At 44.3% G+C, this 18,357-nt stretch overlaps 1 protein-coding gene across 3 annotated transcripts in view; it reads right to left on the bottom strand.

Annotated features, from left to right (window-relative positions):
* Window positions 1-926: 926 nt before the first annotated feature.
* Window positions 927-18,357, bottom strand: part of rc3h1a (ring finger and CCCH-type domains 1a) — a 29,410-nt gene continuing 11,979 nt past the window's right edge. Inside the window, exons 3-18 of one of the 3 annotated variants that reach the window (XM_024421057.2) lie at window positions 10,893-11,013; window positions 8,973-9,209; window positions 8,622-8,797; window positions 8,115-8,315; window positions 7,869-8,001; window positions 7,430-7,548; window positions 6,967-7,079; window positions 6,504-6,770; window positions 6,247-6,431; window positions 5,701-6,077; window positions 5,007-5,168; window positions 4,732-4,872; window positions 4,165-4,372; window positions 3,801-4,072; window positions 3,383-3,474; window positions 927-2,442 (exon numbers count right to left, since the gene is read on the bottom strand). In XM_024421057.2, coding sequence (XP_024276825.1) covers window positions 2,277-2,442; window positions 3,383-3,474; window positions 3,801-4,072; window positions 4,165-4,372; window positions 4,732-4,872; window positions 5,007-5,168; window positions 5,701-6,077; window positions 6,247-6,431; window positions 6,504-6,770; window positions 6,967-7,079; window positions 7,430-7,548; window positions 7,869-8,001; window positions 8,115-8,315; window positions 8,622-8,797; window positions 8,973-9,209; window positions 10,893-11,013 — 2,970 coding nt within the window. In that variant the 3' untranslated portion in view covers window positions 927-2,276. Of the gene's footprint in view, window positions 2,443-3,382; window positions 3,475-3,800; window positions 4,073-4,164; window positions 4,373-4,731; window positions 4,879-5,006; window positions 5,169-5,700; window positions 6,078-6,246; window positions 6,432-6,503; window positions 6,771-6,966; window positions 7,080-7,429; window positions 7,549-7,868; window positions 8,002-8,114; window positions 8,316-8,621; window positions 8,798-8,972; window positions 9,210-10,892; window positions 11,014-18,357 lie in introns of all 3 variants that reach the window. The other 2 variants (XM_024421056.2, XM_024421058.2) reach the window with 2 other exon arrangements.

Genomic DNA, 18,357 nt, shown 5'->3' with positions numbered 1-18,357 from the left:
GTTATGGGTATGTGATATAGCATACCGTGACACATTGGTGGAGGTGAACCTCCACCCAATTATATATTTTTTTTAACTAGGAAGTATACAGTAGATTGATGAATAAAAACAGTGGCTGTTTTAACCCTGCTCTGTACATGATCAACTCTATTATGGCCTTAGGGAGCAGCCATGGCTATCTTCGACTACACATTCTTAAAACAGAATGCGGGTTGTAAGTTTTACCTTTCAATGTTATATCCATCCTCAGGATGAAAATACATATGAATAAATACATATCCTCAGTACAAACAATCCTTAAAGCTATGAAAGTGCAAAAAATACACTTTGTAGATCAATGTCTCAAATTCTAGCCATGGTTAATGTCTGGCTTCATTCCTGTTTCTTTTTACTCCATCTTCCCATCTCTGGCCACCCAATCAACAGCAGACGAATGCTTGACACGTGACTCCCTCCCACCCAATCCCTCGCTGCATTTAAATTACCCCCCCAAAAAGAAAAGGAAAACCGCTTGAATGCCAAGCCTAAATGTACACTGAGTATACCAAACATTAGGAACAGCTTCCTGATATTGAGTTGCAACCGGTTAAGCCCTCAGAACACCTTCAATTTGTCCGGGGACGGACTCTACAAGGTGTCGAAAGCGTTCCACAGGGATGCTGACCCATGTCGACTCCAATGCTTCCCACAGTTGTGTCAAGTTGGCTGGATGTCCTTTGGGTGTTGGACCATTCTTGATACACACGAGAAAATGTTGAGCGTGAAAAACCCAGCAGAGGTGCAGTTTTTTGACACAAACCGGTGCGCCTGGCACCTACTACCATACCCTGTTCAAAGGCACATAATTTGTTTTGCCCATTCACCCTCTGAATGCCACACATACACAATCCATGTCTCAATTGTCTCAAGGCTTAAAAACCCTCATTTAACCTGTCTCCTCCCCTTCAGCTAAATTGATTGAAGTGGATTTAAGAAGTGACATCAATAAGGGATCATGGCTTGTCATGATCATGTCATGGAAAGAGCAGGTGTTCTTAATGTTTGTGTACTCAGCGCATATCCTTTTCCCTGTTTCACATCAGCCTCATCCCAAAGCATGGATGGCAGAGGCTGTAGTAAATCTCCTTTTCCAGAGTCTGAAGGCGGTTGTGGTGGTGGTGGTGGTGGGGGGGGACCAAAAGAGTTCCAGGCCACTGAACTAACAAAGGGATGCCTTTGTCTCGTCTAGTTTCTTACAGTTTCAACAAAATCTCAATTACTTCCCAGTTGAAAAGTGATAACTCAATATCTTCAATTTGTAGCATCTTGGCTTTATAAAACTTATTCACAGCCAGTTGTCAACAAGTATTGTTTCTATGAAATGGAGAGCTTTTGACCAGATGTGAAAGTGCTCCTTCAACAGAGCACCAAGTATGAAATCCTCAAGTGGCAAAAGAGTGAAACTTAACGAAACGCTCTATATGTTTTGTCTGCGAATAACATTGCAACTCAGCTACAAGAACTTACAATTAATTCCAAATAGAAAGTCTGCATTTTAGAACTTGTATATACGCTAAGCACGAAGATTGTTGTTAGGGATGCCACTAAAAATGTAGCACATTGTGAAGCTAACGACAGATGTTATGTCAATGCGATTATGGGGGCCTTGTCTATTTGAAACCAAGGAACTGGCCTCGTCTTTATATTCTTCTTCTAATCAGTATTGGGTTCACGGAGCATAAATCTCAAAACCCTTGGTTTCCAAGGCAGTGAGAGATTGTATATGACAAAACATTCATCCACAGAATAACAAAAATTAACAAATGAAAAAAATATCAAATTCACGGCAGATACTGCTTAGTTGTAGACAAACTAAAGTTGCGAGTGTGCAATTTGTGTTGTATCAAATGAAGCGCCGTTGTCTATGCAGGCACTACATCCACATTTGCATATCAGTGGCTTTTTCAGTTACTTAAGATATTAATAGCCCTTATATCCCAAATCCCTGTAAGAAACCTAGAACGGTCTCTCACCATTGTAAGCGAGGAGAGAGACTGCGCCTCTCTCCACATGTTTTGTGATGAGAGTTAAAATGCTCTTAGTGGCTTCAACCAGATCTTGCCAATGTGGATTTAGGTAGGGCATACCAGACAGTTTGGAGGACCTGGTTGTGTGTTCCACTCTAAATGTTGGAAAGGTTTAAGCGTTCAGAGGATGAGGGGTTCCCCAAGGCTCTGTGTGGTTAACTGACTGGTTGGTTGTAGCAGTGGTTGTAGTACCAGACTCCAGTTGTGTGGCTAGGAACACGGGTGGACCGCGATGTTCTCCTGTCGGTCAGTTCCCCCGGTGGTGGGGAGGTCTGAGGACAGGCTGAGGGACGAGGTCTTGCTGGTCAGGCAGGACAAAATGCTGCCGGCCGCACTGCCATCCAGCAGAACACAACTGGAACCGTTATAGCCCTCACTGCAGGGAATAAAAGGTCAGAGAGAGACAACATTATGAACAAAACATTTTGTATTATTGTACAGTATCAGTCAAACGTTTGGACACACCTACTCATTCAAAAGGTTTTAATTTATTTGTTACTATTTTCTACATTGTAGAATAATAGCGAAGACATCAAAATCATGAAATAACACATATGGAATCATGTAGTAACCAAAAAGTGTGTTAAACAAATCTAAATATTTTCTATAATAAAGAAAAACCCTTGAATGAGTAGGCTAAAACTTTTGACTGGTAGTGTCTGTGCAGCCAAGCTCCCCAACCTGACAGAGCTTGAGAGGATCTGCAGAGAAGAATGAGAGACCTAACCTAACAAAATGAGCAGGGAAAAAAATCAAGGGGTCTGAATACTTTCTGAATGCACTGTATACTTCCATTCATTTTTGGTAACAGGGACCTTCAGACGAGTCTTGTGGGAGTCCTAGAGCAAAACAACCGACATGTTCTGTACGTGTAGCCCAAATGGTTTCCGACGCTACAGACAGAAGTTGGCAGACCGGCAGAGAACACCATCGTGTTTGTGAGAGAGTCTCACCTTTCCACAGATTGGTCATAATAGTTTCTAGGCCAAACCGTTCAGATGCTACAGACGTCGTTGTGAGAAGACAGACTTTTGGGATGTCTCATGGTCCGACAGACACCGCTCTAGCTCTGCCACCTTTCACTGCAGATGCGGAAGTGCGACATTGGCGGATGCGATGGATTGAGACACATCCAAAGCAAAAAACTGGTTCTAGCTTAAACTGACAGATTTTGATGTGGATTTTTTGATTTATTATGCTAAGTAGATGGAAATCAACTCTAGGGGGTTAAGGGAGATTTATGGGGCACACTAAACGGTTCCTTATGGCACAGCAGTTGAAATAAATGACTACTAGTCTCCCAATGTGCGGTTTACCTGAGAACCAACGAGTGCTCCTCTCTCTGCATTTTGTTCTCAGTGGGCTTCAGCTTGTATGCCCCGCTCCCATCATGAGACACATGGTTCTCCTGCAAGGGGACAATGGCACCACTGTCAGTTCACCACAATAGTGACTGGGAGACTGGAAGCTTGTATGTTTTGGAGTCTACATCAATATTGTCTTGGTAGAAAAGCTTTCAGGCTGCACCTGTTCGGCTCGCTTGTGTTTCACTCTGTCTTATAAGTGGGATAGCAGTAGGTGACATTAGCCCAGGGCTCCTTCTGCCCTGCTCCTGTTCGCAAAGCCTTTTTTTAGAGATCAAAGCAGGCTGTGTGTCTCCCTCTCCTGCTTCACTCTGTCGCTCTTTCTATCTACATTTGGCCATTTCTGTGCCCCCTTCTCTCTCTCTCTCACCAGAGCTATCTGGCGGGTCCTCTTGCCAATCTCCCTCTCCACATGGTGGAGCTCCAGGCTCAGCTGTTGGCTGGAGACGCTCCCCGACGACCACTCCCCCGGGCTGGGTTGGGCCGCCTGGGCAGTCTGCTTGTTGATCTGCCGATTGACCTGCTGGAGCTCCATCGTCAGCTGCTCCCTCTCCTGGACTGGCCTTTCACTGAGGTGGGCCTGAGGGGGCTGGGTGTACGGGGCAACACCCCACCCTGCACCGTTCCCATAGGGGTAGTCCGCTGTGGTGGACAACAAGAGCAGGTCAGACTCTGACAAAATGGAGTAAACAGAGCAAAAACCCTAAAAAGGTGTGTATGTGTTCTCCCTGTACCTGTTGCAGCGGTGTGTTTGGGGCTGTTGGTCCCCTGTGGGGGGGTCACGGCCTGCCCTGGGCCGGCCATCTGGTAGCCCGTCTTGGGGGTGCGGGAGATCACCCCGAAGCGCGACACAGTGGGCAGGGAGCCGAAGGGGATGATAGGGTCGTCGTCTCTGGCCTCAGCCGACCTGCGCTGGCCCTCCGCACCTTTCCCCTCAGTGTTCTACAACACCCAGAGTTATTATGGTACCATTATAAGACGTACAGACCCACTCCACTGAAACTAGGAAAACTGTAGTTGAAAGACTTTTGTGAGCTTAACTGTGTTCTGAATAAGTCAAAGCACTTCTTCTATAAGTGACCTTTGATCAGTCAACGAGGACAACCAATAGAACAGTAAATGCAAGATAACCATCTTGTCCAACAACAAAAATGAAACATGACATTTTGGCCTTATTACAAGAGATGAGCTTTTGGAAACTGTTTTGAGCTTGGCCGAGCTTTAGATATTCAGATTTGGAACTTTATTAAGTGGTCAAGCTTTACATCAACAGAACACAGAATGATTGATTGATGACTCACCATCCTCTCCATGGTGTCTTTAGACTTCCCCTCCTTGCTGCCAATGTAGGAGCCAATGGTGTCACATGACCAAGGAGAGTACTGGCTAGCGTAGTCTGGCTCACGGTACTTTGCAAACACTTGGGAGTTCTCCATGTACTGCTGTTGCTGACACACACAAACACACATTATTATTAGCTAACTCTTCCTTTAAGTGACTAACTGCTGCGGTAGTACGTGGGGCGAGATGCCACTGCGTACTACCATAGAAACACTAGACGAGTGTAGCCTCTTACCTCCTGTGTGTAGTTGGACTCGTAGGTGTGTGGCAGCGTGGGCGAGGGGGCAAAGGGTGGGGGAGTGACCTGCTTCCTGTCCTCCAACTGGGCCATGATCTCCTGGCGTCGGCGGTGCAGGTAGTCCAGAGTGGGAGGGGGCTGGGGCCGACTGTATTCCTCCTGTACAACAGGACATGTGGACACCTTTATTGTAGTGCACTTTTTGCAGCTTTGGAAATATATTTTTTTGCAGTGGATTTATCCTGGACAGTCTTATGAGGATTTTGACCGGTCAATGTTTTTAATTTGCTGTTTTATACTCTTGTGAATTCAATGGTTTTTACTAGATTACTTGTAGTTGTTCATGTTGTCTGTCTGTAATTTTTTTGTAATAACTTGGTGCTGCCTATCTTGGCCAGGGCGCTCTTGAAAAATAGATTTTAATCTCAATGAGCCCTTTCCTGGTTAAATACAATGTAAAAAATGATACATTCTTGACACTTCCCGATATGTAAAATATATAAATATGTGTTTTTATTACGCACGCAAGACTGTATGCTAAATGGCATATCTTGTGATAATCGGCTGAGTAATGTCACTACTCAATCTGGATAACGCTGATGACTAAACTCCTAAAAGGTAATTGCATAGGTGTTTAGAGTTATGGATATTGTGATTTAGAAAGAGCCTAGTACTGCAGATGTGTGCTTACCCGTGTGGAGTAGGGCCTCATGTGGGAACCAGCGGGCTGGTAACCCTCGGGAGGGTATCTTTCTCTGGAGGCCTCGTCCGCAGGCATGGAGGAGAGTTCCTCCCGGTGGGGATAGGTTTGTGGTGGTGGCGGCGGGTAGGAGGGGTGTCGACGGCCGTCGTAATGAGGGGGAGGTGGGTACCCATGGGGGTTGGCGTTGGAAAAGTGGGGACCCGAGGGCTGTGGGGGAGGGGGACACTCATGCTCCTGTGGGTAGGTGCCGGGGTAGGGGGACTCCGGGTAGGCAGGTGTGGCCAGGTCGTTAGGGGGAGGGAGGTTCCGAACGTAGCGGGGCTGGGGAAGGTACTGGGAGGACTGGTAGGGGTAGGGGGGGTTACCTGAGAGGACATAGAAGAGCGTGGCAACAGGATTGGTATTAGATAAGCACAATAGAACCACACTGGGAGATTTACAAGACTAATTGCTCCCAGAGAGAAACACTTCCTTTCGTCAGCAGACGCGATACATAGGAAATCACGGGAAAAAGAGTGGTCTGTTCTGCCTTACCTGGGGGGTACTGGGTGGACTCGTACTGCATGGCTGATGGTGGTGCCCTGGGCTCAGGGGGGTAGAAATGTTCACCCTGCTGTGAGGGGTACATGGGGGGCCCCCTGGGCACTGGCTTATGCATGGCCAGGTGGTCCACTGCCATCCTGGGGTGGGCCATGGACCGATTGGGCACGGGATCCAGTCTGGAAAAGACAGAGAATTTCAGTGTGTGTGTGAGTACGTGTAACAGACGCTGTGTGTGTCCATCTACTCACAAGTCAGGGGGAGAGCCGGGGGCACTGTGGCTTCCCTGGGACTGGGGCTTCCGCATAATGGGCTCATAAGAGGGGTCGGCACCGCGGGAGATGAGCTGGGGCAGGGCGGAGCCTGTGACTGATGCCACCATGCCATTGGTCAGGCCCTTGTGGGCCAGCCCCTCCATCATCCCCACCTCCTCGGGCAATAGGCCCACCTCGTTGAGCTGCGTCAAGGATAGGCTGAGGGGCCGTCGGGCGGCCAGACGCTTGTTCATCTTACGATACCTTCAGAAAGGAGGAGAAATACGTGGTTAGTGAAAGAGGTTGACATGATTGTTGTCACACTTTCAGAGCGGATCTGTGCAATGAACAGTCAACGTCTCATTGACATCAAAACATAAAACAAAACATTAACTGTTAAGTAAAGTTGGGAATATGCCCAACGATCCCCATTGGGAGTGGCTCACGGTGGAATACTCACTTCTCTAGCTCGTCCTGAGAGTGGGCGAAGGTGCAGCTGGCTCCTCGAGGACAGCCCCCCTTCTGCTTCATGTCCCGACACATGTACGTCTTGTATTTACTGTGCTGGGGAGGCTGGGGAGGAGCCACCACAAGGGCATGTTAATAATGGAAAATACAAAAGGTGTTATTACTGTTAAGATCACAAAGCAGCAGACAGTCATTGACTGATATTATTAGCTTTAACAAGTATCAATCAAGATGCAAACATTGGTCATATGCATTAGGCACCAAACAGAAGGAAAAGAACCTGACAAACAGGAAGGGACTACCTGGACTTGTCCAATAAGAAAAACACTCCTTACATTTTATGTTGCAAAACATTTTCAGTTGCGTTGCCCTAATGAACACGACCCTGGGATTATCAATAATTTCAGCCCTATTCCACTGATATGCTTTGGGGGATTGAGTATCTAGAATCAGACCTGTTGCGTGTCGCTCCCCTTCTTGCTGTGGTTCTGGATGAAGTCCACCAGGCCGTGCACCACCGTTTTCACCGCCACCAAGCCCGTGTCGAGCAGCTCCCACGTGGGGGGAGGGGAGTCTAAGATGGAGGACAAGAAGGGGTATTTTTTGGGGTCAAAATGCATTATACTTGGAAGAGCACTGGGGACCCGGTCTAATAGGCCCTGTGAAAGTGATGGCAACTTGCTTGCACGGCAGTGTCGCATACAATTTGGATTCCTTTTACTGATACATAACTTTTAAAGTGAGCGCGTTGAGGGCTTTTCGCACTGCCGAGCCAAGCCAAACAAAACTGTACTGAGTGGACAGTGTGTACAGAAAACATCCGGGCCACCACAGTTTGGTACGGGTCGGAACGATAGTTTGAAAAGGGTATTGATGTACTGTGAATGGACCAACCTGGGCTGGGGTCGATGTTGGCAAGCAGCTCCAGGTGTGGTCGCAGACGGTTCAGGTTGGCCGGGTCGCCTGTCCTCTGCAGGGCGATGGTCAGCTCCTGAACGCTCTGGGCAAACGACGCTGGCGTCTGCAACTGACACACACACACACAAAATCTCTGTTCAAATACACAGCAACACCACTAGGGCTCACATTTAAGTTACATCAAAATACACACACACACACACACACACACCTCCTACATACCTTGTCGATGATGGACTGCATGTGGGACTTGTGCGACTGGTCCCCATAGAGCAGAGAGGACCACTGGTCAGGGGCAATGCGGAGGCCACCCTCCATGGCGATCTGGACAATCTGGGAGTCATGTTCGCGCCGCAGTGCCTCGTATGTCCGGAACTCCTCCTTCAGCTGCATCAGGGACGAGTCCTCGTCTCGCTTGGTCACCTGAAGACACAAGGTGACAGACAGGACATCACGGTTGTGTTCATTAGGCACCAATATGAAGAACATGCACTGAAAGGGATTTTTTTATTTATTTTTATGGTTTCAGTTGTGTGCCCTAAAGCAGTAGGCCCTGTAGAGGAGCTGCACCACATGGCCTATGTTGGTCTTAGAACCGTGTTTAGGTGTATGTTTGTAGGTAGTCAGACCTACCTTAAAGCAGGAGGCCCTGTAGAGGAGCTGCACCACATGGCCTATGTTGGTCTTAGAACCGTGTTTAGGTGTATGTTTGTAGGTAGTCAGACCTACCTTAAAGCAGGAGGCCCTGTAGAGGAGCTGCACCACGTGGCCTATGCTGGTCTTAGAGGCCTGGGGGAAGCGTGGCTCTAACCTTTGGACCACAAACAGCACCAAGACCTTCCTGGACAGAGCGGAGCCGTCCTCTAGAGCCAACAGCACCAGCTTCAGAGCCTCCTCCTGCATCGCTACAACAACACATGCATAATATTTTCACATGCTTCCGATAGCATTCATTTTCTCAGTTGTTCAGGGCGGATGTAATTGAAACATTTGTCATTTGGGCCGTGTGTGTATGTGTATGAGTGGCTTGCTCGCTATTTTGCCCGCCTGTGCTTGCGCTTCTGTCCGTTTGTATGTTACCTGGGCCGAGGAATTGGCAGCCTCTTGCTCTGACTGCAGCCCACAGGTTGGAGGAGAGCTGCTGTGGGTTCTGGTGCTGCAGAATGAGCTCAGTGACGGTGCGCTCCCCTAGGGACCTGGCCGCCCGCGTGGCCCTCACCCGGCCCTCCTCCTCCACCAGCTGACAGTGCACCAGGGTCACCAGCTTCCTCTGCATGGGCCGGCTCAGAGAGCTTTGTGCACCGCTGGTGCTCAACCCTACACCCGGAGAGAGAAGAAGAGGGGTGGAGTGTGAGAGAGGCTGGTGTTGTATCCATAGCAACTTACAACCAGTGCAACAGTAAGGGAGGAATTGCGAAACAAGTAAATACACAAGGATCAAAGCAAATGGATAAGGATGAGAGGAAAGTGTGAGGCTGTGAGAGAGAGAAGAAGCACCATTCAATACACTGTTTATACCGTATGCCAAGCTATTCCCAAAATATAGTGCTGTGAAAAATAATTCTCTATTTTTGCATATTTTTTATACTGAATGCAATCAGATCTTCAACCAAAACCTAATATTAGATAAAGGGAACAAATAACAATTACATACTTATTTGATTTATTTCATAAACAAAAGCAATGCAACACCCAATTCCCCTGTGTGAACAAGTAACTGCCCTCTTACACTCAATAACTGTATGTGCCACCTTTAGCTGCAATGACCCCAACCAAACGCTTCTTGTAGTTGTTAATCAGGCTCTCACGCCTCTTCCATGCAGAACTGCTTTAACTCAGTGACATTTGTGGGTTTTCAAGCATGAACTGCTCGTTTCAAGTCCTGCCACAACATCTCAATTGGGATTAGGTCTGGACTTTGACGAGGCAGTTCTGCATGCAAGAGTGGGCCTTAATTTCTCCACAGCGATGTGAGACTTTTTTATTTAACCTTTATTTAACCAGGTAGGCAAGTTGAGAACAAGTTCTCATTTACAACTGCGACCTGGCCAAGAAAAAGCAAAGCAGTGCGACAAAAAACAACACAGAGTTACACATGGAATAAACAAAAGTACAGTCAATAACACAATAGAAAAATCTATATACAGCGTGTGCAAATGGAGTAAGGAGGTTGAGAACAAGTTCTCATTTACAATTGCGACCTCGCCAAGATAAAGCAAAGCAGTTCGACACATACAACAACAGAGTTACACATGGAGTAAAACAAACATACAGTCAATAATACCGTAGAAAAACAAGTCTATATACAATGTGAGCAAGTGAGGTGAGTTAAGGGAGGTAAAGGCAAAAAAAAGGCCATGGTGGCGAAGTAAATACAATATAGCAAGTAAAACACTGGAATGGTTGATTTGCAGTAGAAGAATGTGCAAAGTAGAAATAGAAATAATGGGGTGCAAAGGAGCAACATAAATAAGTAAATAAATACAGTAGGGAAAGAGGTAGTTGTTTGGGCTAAATTATAGATGGGCTATGAACAGGTGCAGACTGATCAACAACTACCGGAAATATTTGGTTGTAGTCATTGTAGATACATGTGGCATAACCAGTTAGAGTGTAACGGGGGAAATTACTTTTTCCACACAGGGGGATTGGGTGTTGCATAACTTTGTTAATTAAATAAATTAAACAAGTATCCATTTTTCTGTTATTTGTAAACTCAGGTTCCCTTTATCGAATGTTAGGTTTTGGTTGAAGATCTGATAGTATCAAAAGCATGCAAAAATAGAGAATCAGAAAGGAGGCAAATACTTCTTCACAGGCACTGAAAACTAGTGCACTAGAATAGAATGTGGATTGTCATGATACAAAGGGGGAGTGTGTGAATCTGATGCTATTAAATATGATATGTTGAGAAATTAATGCAGGGTGAATAGAAGCTTTTTCCATAATTAATGAGCCATGGTTGTGACGGTGAGCAGGATGAGGTGGTGTCTGACTGACCTCTGCTGTTGCTCAGTGGTTTCAGGTACAGAGCCAGCTCCTCCACACAATCACTGGCTTCCTCATAGTGGGCTATGTCCTCTGGCCCCGTCAGCAAGGTGGTAGGCTGCCGTTTGGGCACCTGAGGAGACAAAGCAGACACACCATGGTCACAACACACACGTTTAAATATAGTTTCCATTTCCATTGTGTGTGTGTGTGTGAGAGAGAGACACTGCATATAAACGGACTGAATTTAAGGGACAAAAAAAAGTACACACTATATTAATGTTTTGATTAATAAAAGTGTACAACCATTCCAATGGGTGTATCCTAGTAGGCAGTAGGAACAAATCATCTGATCAACCACTTGGTAGATGCAAGGTGGAGCATGTCTTGTCACAGGGCAAACCACACCAGTAATGGTGGTGCAGGGGCCAGACGTGATGAAAGAAAAATCTAAATGGAGGATAGATGGTGTGATGGGGCCAAACGCTCCTTCGGACCATTAAACAATCCGGAAGAGAAGCACTGTCCTGCACACTTGCCTTCACAAACATCTGACACGTGATCGAAAGAACAGTCTCTTGCAACTTGATACACAAGTGCAAATTACCACTGTCAAAAGAGTGGAGCGATGGAGGAATAGGAAGACCTTCAACTAGAGGTCGACCGATTCATCTGCATTTTTGGATGCCGATTGCGGCCGATTACATTGCACGAGGAGACTGCGTGGCAGGATGACCACCTGTTACGCGAGTGCAGCAAGGAGCCAAGTTAAGTTGCTAGCTAGCATAAAACGTATCTTATAAAAATCATCAATCTTACCATAATCACTAGTTAACTACACATGGTTGATGATATTACTAGTTTAACTAGCTTGTCCTGCGTTGCAAATAATCAATGTGGTGCCTGTTAATTTATCGAATCACAGCCTACTTTGCCAAACGGGGGATGATTTAACAAAAGCACATTCGAGAAGAAAGCACAGTCGTTGCACTTATGTACCTAACCATAAACATCCATGCCTTTCTTAAAATCAATACACAGAAGTATATTTTTTTCAACCTGCATATTTAGTTCAAAGAAATTAATGTTAGCAGGCAATATTAACTAGGGAAATTGTGTCACTTCTCTTGCGTTCATTGCACACAGAGTCAGGGTCTATGCAACAGTTTGAGCCACCTGGCTCGTTGTGAACTAATTTGCCAGAATTGTACATAATTATGACATAACATTGAAGGTTGTGCAATGCAACAGCAATATTTAGACTTAGGGTTGCCACCCATTAGATAAAATACGGAACGGTTCTGTATTTCACTGAAAGAATAAACATTTTGTTTTCGAAATGACAGTTTCCAGATTTGACCATATTAATGACCAAAGGCTCGTATTTCTGTATTTATTATATTATAATTACCTCTAGTTTCAACCTGGTCTCAGAGTATTTTGTATTATTCTGTACGTAAATCCGATACATTCCATTTAGTATGATATGTTACATTTCGAATGGTATGTATTCATGTGTATGCCCATCACCAATTTCAAATATGTTAAATTACAAATCGTATGATATGTTAGAAATTTGCAATAAGTATGATATGTTATGAATTCTAGCTCGTCGAATAGCATTAGCTTGCTTGTTAACGTTAGCTAAGGTAGTGGTTAGGGTTAAGTTTAGGAGTTTGGTTAAAGGATTAAGGTTAGGGTTCGGTGAAGGGTAAGCTAAAAGGGTTAACTTCTTATGGCTGCGATCAACATCCGGGGAAATCAACATCGGGATCAACACCCGGGGAATTTTCAGAGCGACAAACTAAAAATACAACGTTGTAACATTAAATATTCTTGAAAATTCAAGTGTCTTACATCTTTCAAAAGATTAGAATCTTGGTAATCAAACTGCGTTTTCCGATTTAAAATAACTATTACAGAACAAATGCCATGCTTTTGTTTGAGAAGAGCGATCAACAACAACAAACTTTTTCTGCCATGACAGTTGACACATTCACATCTGAAGGTAAAATTATGACTTACATTCTGATATCTTGCTCTTATTTCTCCTCCTAAGGGTCCCAAGTGATCAAATTAAGTGCCGTTTTCTTTGATAAAATTCATTTTTATAGCCTAACATGAAACATTTTGTAAACCGCTTGTGTTGTGAATTCCATCTCTATCTACTTTTGACAAAGCATTCGACGTAATTACACACAGTAAACAATTGTTTATCTAGTCATGGTTGGTTTCATTGCAATCCTCTGGATGTTTGCAACACAGCCAAACGTGATTGTTTTTGCGAGGCGTATTGACTGAAATTAACCGATTTGAAGACAACAACCAATGACCTTATTGCGCACCAATAATATTAGCGAAGTTTCGTTGATTGACTGTATTTCTGTACAATGACTACTGATCTTCTTGAAATCTAGCTTGGTAGATAGCCAATGAGCTGAGGTAAACACCAGTATGCGATGGTTATGGGTTGAACCACCATCCCTTGTTTGTAAACGCACGCGTAACGAACTTCATTCGCCATTGGCGATCAGTCTTGTTGCAGTCACACTCGTTACGCACAGCAGTATTTTGGAAAGTAGTATTTTGGAAGGTGTTTTTTCGACGATTTCATTGAAGACATCATGGCGAATAAATCAGGAAAAGCGAACTCCAAGTAAACAGATTTGCACCAGATTACAGAAGAAATTGATCGAGAAAGTGAGAGATTTGTTGTTTGAAGAATCTTTGAGTGAGCATAGTTATGATTCAAACACTGAGGAGATGTTTCTGCAAGGAGAGGACATAATTATGGACTGGTAAGTGCTAATGCTGTTGTTTGAGATATAAATAATGAGATTTTTTTGTGCAAAAATATGATTGTTATTATTTTTATTTTTTTTGCAATTTATAGAAATATAATCAGTAATTAAATGTATAAAGTACACATTGGCTATACATGGTGTGTGTGTGTGTGTGTGTATGACCCATAACCTGTGTTTGTTTGTGTGTGTATATATGCATGTGCATGTGTGATATATATATATATATATATTCCATGTCAGATATATGATATATGAATTAGCCATTGGGTGCTGTTGGGGGAGGGCAGGCCCACAACAATGGCAGGAATTGAATGTAACAGCACTTCACCTTAGTGACTGTTCCCTCTGCTCTATACAATACATATATGTTTATTTTACGTGATGATAAAAGGCTCATACATAACACATATTTTTTCAGTGTTTTCTTTCACAGTGATAGTGACTCCGACTGGGAGCCCCCGGTGCCAAGGTGCCCACCCCCCACAGAAGCGGGTTCATCCAGCCGGACCCCTGCGGTCTCCGGCTCCACACCTACCCCCGCCCGGCTATCTAGAGGTGTGAAGACACTTAACCTCTTGAGCTTATGGCTGAATACTGCCCCCGTTGGAGGAAGTGCGTGCCCATAGTAAACTGAAAATATTTTTTCCAAAATTGCTAATATATGCATATAATAATAATAATAATTGAATAGAAAACACTCTAAAGTTTCTAAAACCGTTTAAATTATGTCTGTATGTAAAGCAGAACTCTCAGGGCAGCCTTTCTCCCAAACTCTCTCTTGTCAAGAGAAAAGTTGGGTCAACTTTGACGTCATCGCCCCCACCCTTCCCAGGCAGCTACCGATCTGGGAACAGTATGTATTTGTTCAGCGCGATGTCTGCTTTCAATTGGCACGTTCATTGTTTGAATTTCGCGCTCCCTCATCCTTTGGCGGGCGAAAATGCCCGGTTCACTCTCACATACATGCACTCTATTGCGCGCGGCCGATTTGGGGAACGTTCTTTTCCAATAGACACCAGTTGAAGCCGGTTCGTTTGTTCGCGATGATCATTGTTTTACATGATAAAAACATAATTTTGCTCGATTCTGCACTTAGTTTGACCAGTTTAGTCGACATATAATATGTAATTTTGAAGATTTGATGCGCAAGAGTGCGGGACCAGAAGGAGCAGAAGTTATTTTGGGTGCATTTCAGCTGAAGCTGTTAGCATATGCTAATACAAAGACGCACAACTTGAAACCAAACGATGTATTGGGTAAGTATGACTCCTTCTACGTCTTCTGATCGAAGAACATCAAAGGTAAGGGAATATTTATGTGGTTATTTTGGGTTTCTGTGGACTCCAAACGTAGAGGAGACACTGCTAATATCTGAGCGCCGACTCATAGCATAGACTAGTGAACGAATTCTGTAACGTTAAAAATAAATGTAACACAGCAGTTGTATTAAGAAGAAGTGTATCTTTGTAACTATATGTAGAACATGCATATTTAGTCATGTTTATTGCTTGTTATCTGATGTTATCTGTCGGAGCTATCATAATTTCTCCGGACATTTTGAGTAGCATTTTTTGAAATGTCGTCATTGTAAACAGAGATTTATGGATATTAATGGCATATTATTGAAAAAAAAAAAATGTACAGTGTAACATGTAATATTACTGTCATCTGATGAAGATTTTCAAAAGGTTAGTGAATTATTTATTTTTTAATCCTACTTTTAAATTTTATATTTACTGGGACAAAATGGCCGCCGCTTGCCTTTTGTTTCGGTGGTGGTCTAATATAAATGTGTGCTATGTTTTCGCCGTAAAACATTTTAGAAATCTGACTTGCTGGGTAGATGAACAAGGTGTTTATCTTTCATTTGAGCTATTGGACTTGTGTAGGTGTGGAGGTTAAATATTTCTAAGAATATTTTTTCGCATTTTGCGTTATGCTAATGAGCTTGAGCCGTAGTCACGATCCCGGATCCGGGATGGGTAGCATCAAGAGGTTAACACAGAAGCGGAGGAAGGGGAGTGTGGAACCTGCTGGCAGAGAGGTAGAGGGGCAATGGCACTCTGTGCTGGAGGAGGATGTGGAGCCACGTCCTCCAATATTCAGACCAAAAAGGCCTTCAGGACCTCAGCTGGACATGACCTCGAAATACAGCCCCATGCAACTTTTTCAACTGTTTTTCACCCCAGCAGTTGTTGATACGCTGGTGTGCAATACAAACAAGTATGGGGCTAGGAAGCAAGCAGGAAAGAAAGAGGCATGGAAGCCCATTTCCATGACAGACCTTTTCTGCTACCTTTCACTTACATGGGGCTGGTGAAGTTAAAAACCCTAAAGGATTACTGGAAAACATCCCCACTCTATCAATTGCCTTTCCCCCCCACTGTGATGTCCTCTAAAAGGTTTCTAAATATCTCACGGGCACTTCACATCAGTGACCCAAAAGTTGATGAGGAGAATGACAGGAGGAGAGGCACCGTAAGGTTTGACAGGCTCTGCAAAGTCAAACCTCTCTACCCCAGCATGGTTGAGGCCTGCAAGATCCATTTTCAGCCCGCCCAGAACTTGTCCACAGATGAGAGGATGGTAGCCTCAAAGGCCAGAATTGGCCTAAAACAATACATGCATAACAAACCAACAAAATGGGGTTACAAGCTGTTTGTTTTGGCTGAAAATGTGCATACACATGCAGTTTTTTTGTTTATGAGGGGAAAAGCAGTTTTGCGACCGGTAAGGGACTCAGTTACGATTCCGTGATGGAGTTATTGGATTTTCAACTGCTGGGGAAGGGCTACAAACTATTTGTGGACAACTTTTACACAAGCCCTACCCTGCTTACAGACCTGAGGAAGCTGGAGGTGTGGGCTTGTGGCACCATTAGGACCAACAGAGTGGGCTTTCCGAAGACAAATGTAAATGACATGAGGGCTGAGCGGGGTACCATGCGATGGATCCGTGAAGATGACCTGCTGTTTGTGAAGTGGATGGACACCAGAGAGGTGGTGATGTGCTCCACTATCCACAAGTCCTTCAGTGGCGATCACATCCTCAGGCATGTGAAGGACACTACTGGGGCATGGACCACCAAAAATGTCCCCATTCCTGCAGCTATCAAGGACTACAACAAGAGCATGGGAGGTGTAGACCTATCAGACGCACTGATAGGGTACTACAATGTTCTCCATAAGACAAAGAAATGGTACAAGACATTGTTTTACCATTTCATTGACATAGCTGTGGTGAATTCCTTCATCCTGCAGAAGGACATGGCGAAGAGCTGTGGACAGCCCCCCATATCACAGCTAGCCTTTCAGGGAGCTGCTCATCCAGGATCTTGCTGGCTATAGCACGAAGTCCACTACATCACATTCTGCCCCTCTACCTCTGCCCCCTCTACCTCTAGTGGTGTTCATATGCCAAAGTTCATAACTGCAGGCATGAATGTGCCTCAGGGCCAAAAGGGCACAGCATGGAGGAGTCGTTGTGTTCTGTGTCGCATGAAGGCCCCCATCACCTGCACCACTTGTTCAGTTTGCCTCTGCTTTACAGCAGAAAGAGACTGCTATGGGACATGGCACCAGCAGCAAAATATTGTGTAGAGGACTGAGGGTCTTCCAAAGGGTCTACCCCCGTTTAAAAAAAATATATATATATTTTTTTTTTAAATTAAACATTTTTATAAAAACATTTGTGTGTTAGAATTGCCTTTTGATATGTTGTATATAGTTATTTGCACTGTTGTATATAGTTATATCATTTCACCAATTCGGCCACTTGGGTACATTTGGGCAACTTGTGTGGGACACCTGGGTGACTTCATGCTAAATGTCATGTAGCTCACCCATTCCTGAAGTTATTCGTCTGAAACTTTGCACAACTACACTTGCCCTCTTGTGTTATCCATCAAAATTATCCCCAGCATCCTATCTGACTGTGTGGCTATTCTAGTACATGTGAAAAATTATGCTACAACAACAAAACAGAAAACGTATGCTCTTTCTTTCTATTTTCTTCTATCAGATCTATTGTTATATTCTCTTACATTCAATTAACATTTCCACAAACTTCAGAATGTTGCCATTCAAATGATACCAAGAATATGCATATCCTTGCCTCTGGGGCTGAGCTACAGGCAGTTAGATTAGGGTGTCTCCAGGCAAAAATTGAGAACAAGGGATGCAGCCATAAGAAGATAAGGACAACAAAGTCAAGGCATTGGAGCAGCCATCACAAAGCCCTGACCTCAGTCCTATAGAAAATTTGTGGGCAGAACTGAAAAAGCATGTGCGAGCAAGGAGGCCTACAAACCTGACTCAGTTACACCAGCTCTGTCAGGAGGAATGAGCCAAAATTCACCCAACGTATTGTGGGAAGCTTGGGGAAGGCTACCCGAAACATTTGACCCAAGTTAAATAATTTAAAGGCTATGCTACCAAATACTAATTGAGTTCATGTACATTTCTGACCCACTAGGAATGTGATGAAAGAAATAAAAGCTGAATGAAACACATTCTTAAAATAAAGTGGTCATCCTAACTGACCTACGACAGGGAATATCTACTAGGATTAAATGTCTGGAATTGTGAAAAACTGTGTTTAAATGTATTTGGCTAAGGTGAATGTAAACTTCTGACTTCAACTCTATGTGTGGAATTATTTATTGATTCAGAATG

The sequence above is a fragment of the Oncorhynchus tshawytscha genome, linkage group LG05 (genome assembly GCF_018296145.1).
Source record: "Oncorhynchus tshawytscha isolate Ot180627B linkage group LG05, Otsh_v2.0, whole genome shotgun sequence".
Lineage (NCBI taxonomy): Eukaryota > Metazoa > Chordata > Actinopteri > Salmoniformes > Salmonidae > Oncorhynchus > Oncorhynchus tshawytscha.
This window is presented reverse-complemented; position numbering and strand designations above follow the sequence as displayed.